The 9,106-nt window shown below is 41.7% G+C and overlaps 1 protein-coding gene across 2 annotated transcripts; it reads left to right on the top strand.

Moving 5' to 3' along the window:
• Positions 1–1,940: 1,940 nt before the first annotated feature.
• LOC115137561 (zinc finger protein 354C-like) lies at positions 1,941–8,650 on the top strand. 2 transcript variants are annotated; one of them, XM_065024875.1, is made up of 3 exons: positions 1,941–2,085; positions 6,763–6,893; positions 7,092–8,650. In XM_065024875.1, exons 1-3 carry the CDS (start codon positions 2,016–2,018, stop codon positions 8,193–8,195), a joined length of 1,305 nt encoding a protein of 434 aa, XP_064880947.1. In that variant the 5' UTR covers positions 1,941–2,015; the 3' UTR covers positions 8,196–8,650. The 2 variants fall into 2 exon arrangements, with proteins under 2 accessions (XP_064880947.1, XP_064880946.1); XM_065024874.1 differs by lacking the exon at positions 1,941–2,085 and adding an exon at positions 5,877–6,390.
• Positions 8,651–9,106: the final 456 nt, after the last annotated feature.

Here is a 9,106-nt window from a genome sequence, read left to right on the forward strand (position 1 = left end):
TTAGACAGGGAAATCCTGGCACTCAAAATAGGCCAAATTTAACTGCGCAGCATCACATACTTACTGCAGTAGTCTTTAATTTGCGTTGGAGACAGGACAGATGTTATCTGGATAACGCTAGCTAGCTGCTAACATGACAAACTGTATGGTTTTCACACTCAAATAGCCTCCATCATGCAGTAGTGGCAGACATCTTTAAAGTCGTAGACAACTATGCAGTGTTTCATTTGGAAATAACTCCAAGCCAGAAAGAAAACAGGGCATTGCGAAGGAAACTACAGCTACTGGAAACTGAAGTTGGCACGGGAGCGAGCAGAGGACGACGTGAGAGCGTAGTGTAAAGATCCCCAACAGATACAGAGGCATGTCAAGAGGTACAAATTGCAGAAGGCAGAGTCTGCGCGGCCTGTCGCCGTGCATATATAGCTCAGTGCCTGTCGCCTCGTTCACCTTTTGACGTGATCAGATTCATTATCGAGAATTGGGTCTTGGTCAGTTTTTGGATAGTATGCAATAATTCCCCTGATTACTTTGGTATTTTTGTATTTCATTAGGATCCCCATTAGATGTTGCAAAAGCAGCAGCTACTCTTCCTGGGGTCCACACAAAACACAATACAGAATGACATAATACAGAATATCAATAGACAAGAACAGAACTAGGCTGCAGAACTTGCTTTTTGGAGTGTGGTGTCAAAAAAGCAAAGCATCTCTTTATTACAGCCAGACTTCTCCCCATCTTTACAACCATTGAATCTATGTTTTGACCATGACAGTTGACAATCTAAGGTAACACCAAGTAATTTTGTCTCCCCAACTTGTTCAACAACCACACCATTCATTACCCGATTCAGCTGAGGTCTAAAATTTAAGGAATGATTTGTACCAAATACAATGTTCTTAGTTTTAGAGATGTTCAGGACCAGTTTATTACTGGCCACCCATTCCAAAACAGACTGCAACTCTTTGTTAAGGGTTTCAGTGACTTAATTAGCTGTGGTTGCTGATGCATATATGGACACACATGCTTTGTTTAATGCCAGTGGCAGGTCATTGGTGAAAATAGAGAAGAGTAGAGGGTCTAGAGAGCTGCCCTGCTGTACACCACACTTTACATGTTTGACATTAGAGAACCTTCCATTAAAAAACATGTTTTGAGTTATATTAGATAGATAGCACTGAATCCATGATATAGCAGAGGTTGAACGCCATAACACATACGTTTTTTCAACAACAGATTATGGTCAATAATATTCAATAATATCTCAAATCTAACAGTACAACTCCCACAATCATCTTATTATCAATTTCTTTCAACCAATCATCAGTCATTTGTGTCAGTGCAGTATATGAGTGCCCTTCTCTATAAGCATGCTGAAAGTCTGTTGTTAATTTGTTTACAGAGAAATAGCATTGTATTTGGTCACACACATTTTTTCCCAGCAGTTTGCTAAGAGCTGGCAGCAAGCTTATATGTCTGCTGTTAGAACCAGTAAAGGCCGCTTGACCACTCTTGGGTAGCGGAATTACTTGGGCTTCCCTCCAGGCCTCAGGACAAAGACTTTCCTCTAAACTCAGATTAAAAATATGACAGATAGGAGTGGCTATAGAGTCAGCTACCATCCTCAGTACCTTTCCATCTAAATTGTCAATGCCAGGAGATTTGTCATTATTGATCGATAACAATAATTATCTCTAGCCAGCACAAAGACACAATATCATATTCTAACCAGGTTCTTGATTACTGCACTTATTATTATTTACTCAACAAAAACTATGTGATGCATTGATCAATAAATAGTATATCAAGAAGTTATGAGAAATGTTGCCTTACATCCTTGCCAATTCTAGACATTGTCAATAGTATGGAATAGATATTGACACAATAGTATACCGTTGAGCATTGACAGTAGCTAACCTAACTACCTCTTTTCCTTCTATCACTCTCAGGTGAAGGAGGTCTCACTGGAGGCCACAGGAGCATTGTGAAGCCAGTGGGACACAAACCATGGAGAGATGGCCAACCAATCACTGTTATCCTGGGGTCAAGCTGGAGAGGTCAAGGACCTGACTCAGCACCAAGGAGGTCAGTGGAACGCTGAGCGCCGTCCTCAAGTCAGAGACAGACACCGAGACTTTAACGGGGCTGGGACGACTGAGCTGTCCGCCTTTCCCCATTTAGAGTATTTACTTTACAGTCCAAGGACTGTTCTGTCCAATCGGGACACAGGTGATGTGTTACAGGTCCTGTTCATATGCTACAGAGACAGAGATGATACCTGGTGACATGCCTGTGCGATTAGATACACAGACTAATCCAATGAGAGGGGACTGGAACCGGTACAGTAGTAGTGTACAGTATACTCTGTAGGGCGCCTAGATAAGAAAGGGGATGCCCTTTTTGTGTGTCTAATCTTGTCTTTGAGGCTGCATAGCCAGCTACCTACTATCTTGAAACTCACTGACAACTATTTTCACTTACTTTACCAGCTTGTTATGGTTTGTGACCCTGTGTTACCCAGCACAGTGAGTGTCAAGAAGCAAGAGTGGACTGGGTCAGGCATGAGTGGTTCTGAGCCAGGCGGCTAGTTGGTCCTGGCAGCAGGAAAGAAAGTGCAGTGGGACATTTTTACCTTTTATTTAACTAGGCAAGTCAGTTAAGAACAAATTCTTATTTTCATGACAGCCTAGGAACAGTGGGTTAACCTCCTTGTTCAAGGGCAGAAAGACAGATTTTTACCTTGTCAGCTCGGGATTCGATCTTGCAACTTTTCGGTTACTAGTCCAACGCTCTAACCACTAGGCTACCTACCTACCTTTAAGTATGTAAAAGGACTTCAGTTTGTGCTTAACAATCCAATCTAATGTTATTTTGTGCATGTCCCCACAATATGTAATAAGGTTTACAGATCTCCTTATGACACTAACTTTCCTTGTTAGCTCATCGAATAGCATCTGAACCTTTGTTGAAGTGTATTTCATTTACTGCCAATGGGGATGTGCATTGTTTGACACTCTTTCCACATTTGAATGAGGGAGTTTTATTAAGCTGAACCGGTGTGCACCAGGATATGGCTCATGATGTGAACGGGCGAAAGCAGTGAGAGACGAGCGTCCTGCTCAAATAGAACCGTAATCTACGCCACCAGGTCATATTGTCAACCAGGCAGCGTGGTGCATCGTTCAGGAACATACAACATATATTTTCCAGAAATAAATACTTTTCTATCTAGTTTAAGGCAGATAAAGTATGTATGCGTTTTGCATTTGTTGTAATCATTACTCCACGTGCTTAGCATATGTCACTTTGTTTTGAGACAACTTCGCCATGTCACCCGGTTCACACCCAGGAGGCAGCACGGATCAAAATGAATGCGATCACTTTTCACCTGACAAAATCTCCGCCCACCTGGGCACCTATGCCAGCTTAATCTAATCTCCTCATTGGAATTTAAAATCGGATCGCAGCTGCTGTTTAGATGGGCCGTAGAACCGTTTTTCCCTCCAGAAAATCTGCAATCCACATGAACCTATCCCAGCCACCATATTATTTTTCGAAGCCCAATTGATTCTGAATTCGAGCATTTCAAATGTATTGGTATGATCAGACCTCTTGATGTAAGGACTAAGGCAAGGGTGTCAAACTCAATTCCTGGAGGGGCGAGTGTCAGTTTCTTAGTTTGGAACTCCTCTCACCTGGTTTTCTAGGTCTTAATTGAACATGAATTCAAAGGTAATAACCCAGTAGACACGCGGCTCTCCTGGAATTGAGTTTGACACCCCTGGACATAGCTGTTGGACTGACTGTTCCAGGGAGTCCCAGCCTAGCTACCCATCAAATTTGCTTTTTTAGGATATTATGCAGTTATACTGTAGATAGAATTATGGTAGACTGATGATATGCAGACATTATAAAGTACCAGGAGTAAAGCAGATTTCACCAGAATGTCACCTTGGGGATCATCACATCAAGGACAAAGAACACCTTATCCAGGTTTGCCATCCTTGGGCGGAGCACCACCCAAGATGGCTCTAGGTCTGGTGGGTCCTGTCCATGACCTATGAATGTAAACACAGAGAATGTGGTTGCAGAGCATAAATAGAGTCATTGCAGGACACCATTACAGGCACATTCCTGATGCCAATGAATCATTTGATCAAAAAGGCACTGCATTTTCTGAGGTGGAAGAGGCTGTCAGTTGACACCTGATGTGGTTGACCTCTTCTTCCAATGGGGGAGTCTCCAATTGGCATTGATAGCTTGCCCAATGTGCAGACTTTAAAGGGGCAATCAGCAGTTGCTACTTATAAATTAATTATATGTATCCATTGATTCTTGAATAATATAAATTATAAATGCCTCATGAGCTTAGTTCAATTATCGCAACCCATCAGAACCCAAAATACAAGCGTGCTTTACTACAATGTTTGTATACAAAGGAAATGTCAACTAACACTATCGCCTCAAAACATGGTCAAAACTATTATTTTCATATCATGGATGGTTGGTCCTTGCAACCATAGCTCTGTCTATGAATTTGATGGTTTACATTTCTCCAGGTCCATCTCTCAGCTTTTCAGCGTACCAGGGGTGGGGAAACCGCTTTATTATTTCTACTGCTGATTTCCATATCTTGGAATGATGGAAACATAAATATCAAAGTGGCATTAATATAATAACTTTTAATACTTATAAATGCATGCCATGCTAGACATGACAATAATTCAGAGTTAACATTTACCAAGTGCACAGACATCTTGTCATTTAGTTGACATTCTAGAAGGGATCAGATTAACAGATCATAGCCAGATAGATACTATAATGTAACCAGTGGTGTAAAATACTTAAGTAAAAATACTTTAAAGTACTACTTAAGTCGTTTTTTGGAGGTATCTGTACTCTACTATTTATACTTTTACAACTTTTAATTCACTACATAAATAATGTAGTTTTACTCTAAACATTTTCCATGACACCCAACAGTACTCCTTACATGATGAATCCTCAGCAGGACAGGAAAATTGTCAAATTTACACACTTATCAGGAGAACATGTGGTCATCCCTACTGCCTCTGGCAGACTCACTGAATACAAATGCATCATTTGTAAATTGTCTGAGTGTTGGAGTGTACCCCTGGCCATTCCTTAATTATTAAAACAAGAAAACTGTGCATCTGCTTTGCTTAATATCAGGAATTTGAAATTATTTATACTTTTACTTTTGATACTTAAGTATATTTTAGCAATTATACTTAAGTATATTTAGAACCAAATACTTTTAAACTTATACTCAAGTAGTATTTTACTGGGTGACTTAAAACTTTTACTTGAGTAACTTTCTATTAAGGTATCTATACTTTTACACAAGTATGAGAATTGTGTACTTTTTCCACCACTGAGAGTAAATAGCTACCTTACTGAGTAACGTTAGTTATCTTCACTTTCTTCCAGTAGTAGACTACTACTCAGTCTGTCAAAGTCGCCATCTTTTTTATTGATTTCAAGAAGTGCAACGCACCATACCAACGTCAATGATGCAACTTTATCTCTATTTGTTGTATCTGAAAATAAGCAATTATACTCGTAACCATATCTAATTCGTTAGCTAGCTTGCTTAGTTCACATGCAGCGTGGTATTTAGCTTGTTATCTGTCAGTCAATCGTTAAGCTGGACGGACGCGTCAATGCGATGGGCAGACTGCTTCTCCTCGAACACCGCGGTGAAAGGGATGCTGAGAGCCCATTGGCTATCGAACGACCAATAGCGTGAGACGTGGGCCTTGAATATTTCGGTTCACTACCGTTATTCAAAGACCAGCGCGCAATGATTTTTCATTTAACAACCCCCTTTGAGCTTTGACGCCAACCAATAAGATCCCCTTCTCTTCAGTGTAACCGGAAGTGAACAGCGACCAAGTACAATTTCCACGTTAGCATTTTTATTTGTGATATTTGGACGTTTATTAACACCCTGGAACTCAAAATATGACTAATTGAACTGCACCGAATCACATACTTACACCCTGTATTATTTAATTTGCGTTGGAGACAGGGCTTGGTTGATAAATGTTATCTAGGTAACGCTAGTTAGCTAGCTGTGAACATTAGCCAACATGGCTAACTGTGTGGTTTTTCACACTCAAATAGCCTCCATCATGGAGGTGCTAGCGAATGCAGCCGTGGCAGATATCTGTAAGCTCGTAGACGACGACTATGCAGTGTTTCGTTTGGAAATAACTCAAAGCCAGAAAGAAAACAGGGCATTGCGGAGGAAACTACATCTTTTGGAACTGAAGGTGGCACGGGAGCGCGCAGATAGAACAACGCGAGAGCGCGTCCTTGCTAGTCGTCCCAGTAGTGTTAAGATCCTCGAGCGAGGAATGGAAAGAGGTACGCACATTTTTCAGGACGAAGAGGCTGCACATGTGTGACTTTAGATGTCTTAACCAGATATGGTGAAATGGGTCTTGGTCAGTTTGTTGGATAGTATGCAATAATTGCTTGGCTATTTTGCACAATGACAAAATATCTAACCAGATAATTGATTTACGTTATGTCCTATTATTTACTTATTGAAAACAACATGCTGCATTGAACATAGTCAATCAATCTATAAAGAGTATATCAAGAAGTTACGTGAAGTGTTACCTTACATCCTTGTCAATTCTAAACCGTGTCAAAACGGTCAATAGTGTACAATATATTGTTGAGCATTGACCATAGCTAAACCTAACAACCTCTTTTCCCCAATCACTCTCTCAGGTGAAGGAAATCTCACTGGAGGCTACAGGAACTTTGTGAAGCTAGCGGGACACAAAACATGGAGAGATGACCAACCAATCACTGTTGATGAGGGGAGTGGAACCTCAACTCAGCACGTTATCGTTATAGAGGTTAGTGTAATAGTATTACATCCAAATTACAGTATATCAAATGTGGCCAGTTTATTTCAGAAAGGCTCCCCTCAGCTATTCACTTGCTTACATGTACATCCTCATTTATCTGCCATAGGGAAGTCTCACAAACTCCCCTATGACAATGTTATCTAATCCTACTTATGTACCGGTAATAACCTCCTTTCTTCTTGCCAGCCTGCAGATGCAGAGGCTGCAGGTCCTGGGGTCAAGCTGGAGAGGTCTGAAGGAGAGGAGGACCCACGACACAGCAGAAACATCCAGGCGGGAGCGCCCTCTGTAGCCACGGAGGACCCCACCACAACCCTAGTTCCGCCCAGGATCCGACGCAGCATCCCAGAGGACAGTGGAACGCAGAACGCTGTCCTTAAGTCAGAGACAGACACAGAGACTTTAACTGTAACACAAAGGATTTTGCACACAGGATCTGACCACAGGTCAGACCCAGAGATACTGGAGCTGGGGGGACTGGGCTGTCGTTCTGCTCCCGGCTCAGAGTATTTACTTTACGGTAACCCGAGGACAGTTCTGTCCCATCAGGACTCAGGTGACGCATTACAGACTGGCAATGATCCATCTTGTTCTTACACTGCAGAGACAGGGATGATACCTGGTGACATGCCTGTGGGCTTAGATACACAGACTAATCCAATGAGAGGGGACTGGAACCGGTACAGTAGTAGTGTGTACTCTGAAGACTGCCTGGATGAGAAAGGGGAGAGTCTGGCCTTAGATGATGTGACTGTGAAAATGGAGGGCGACCCTCCTCTGACATGGAATGAAGTCGAGACTCATTTAGGAGAAGGACACTCGCAGGACAACAGCAGTGACTTCTTAGACTACAGGGAAAACTTAGAGACAAATCTAAATGTCACAACCAACTCCTCTTTACACCCAGTGTCCATGTCAATGACACCTTCCGATTCACAAGGCCTGTTCGATCAGGTATTGAACTCAAATGACCAAAGGTCCAAGGCTCGGGGAGGGGGAGCAAAAATTGGCAGTAAAGAGAAGCGGTTCCTTTGCATGTTCTGTAATAAAGGCTTCAGCTGCCCCCAGAAGGTGGAGATTCACCAGAGGGTCCACACAGGGGAAAAACCCTACAGCTGTACCCAGTGTCACATGCGCTTTGCCCATGCTGGCAACCTGAAGAGGCACCAGAGGGTTCACACAGGGGAGAAACCCTACAGCTGTCCCCAGTGTGAGAAAAGGTTCTCCCATCAGCACCATCTGAAGATGCACCTGAAGGTCCACACGGGAGAGAGGCCATTCAGAGAGTAACTACCTTAGGATACAGCAGCAGAAAAACACATTCCCACTCTATAACAGAAAGTAACCATTCCACTTGATAGCTTCTGACTTTGACATCAAACCCTGAATTAAAGACAAAGATGAGTGTTGTCAACAGAAAAGATCCACAGATGCATTTTGGAATAATGAGGGTAACAGATTTCAGTGTTGAATATTCCTGGGTAGAATATTGCATCCAGACATTGTGATATATAAGGCATATATAAGCCTAATGAGTCTTACATATTGTGTTTGTACTGTGTAGGATATATGATGTTCACAAATTTCACAAATTTCATTCATTCCATTCAACTACTTATTTTTTTGCCCAAGACACTTTTAATGAGTATACTAATGCAGTCTATCAAGTTCATGCAGATGTATGTGTGGTTTTCATAAGGTGAATTTAAAATGTGTATGTTTAATAAATAAACATTTTGACTTTGTTCTCGTTATTTGAAACTCCCTTTAATATACATCACATCTGATCTCACCCTATTCTGCATAAACCCGACAGAGCTTTATAACCAATATATACCTACACATATACACACTAGAAAACACCTACCGTATACGTCAAAATAGTTTAGTCAGGTTTGTCTGATGACTTTGACTTATCATAGCCGACACATTTATCCACAACATATTTATGTCCACCATGATGGGTTTAACAACAATGAAGTCATTCTGTAACTACAGTATAGGACTCAAAAGTAGTGAGGAAGGGTAAAAACAGCGTGTTGAAAGTGTGTGTGTGTATATGTACGTACCTGAGGGAGTGTATGTTAGTGTAATCTGTATCACCTCTCTCTTCCAGGAAGAGGAGGTGCTGCTGGTGAAGGAGGAGGGGTGTGAGGAGGGTCTGGAGAATGATGGGATCAAATTGGGGTCATAATAGGGGC

Source organism: Oncorhynchus nerka, linkage group LG11, assembly GCF_034236695.1.
Source record: "Oncorhynchus nerka isolate Pitt River linkage group LG11, Oner_Uvic_2.0, whole genome shotgun sequence".
Classification (NCBI taxonomy): domain Eukaryota; kingdom Metazoa; phylum Chordata; class Actinopteri; order Salmoniformes; family Salmonidae; genus Oncorhynchus; species Oncorhynchus nerka.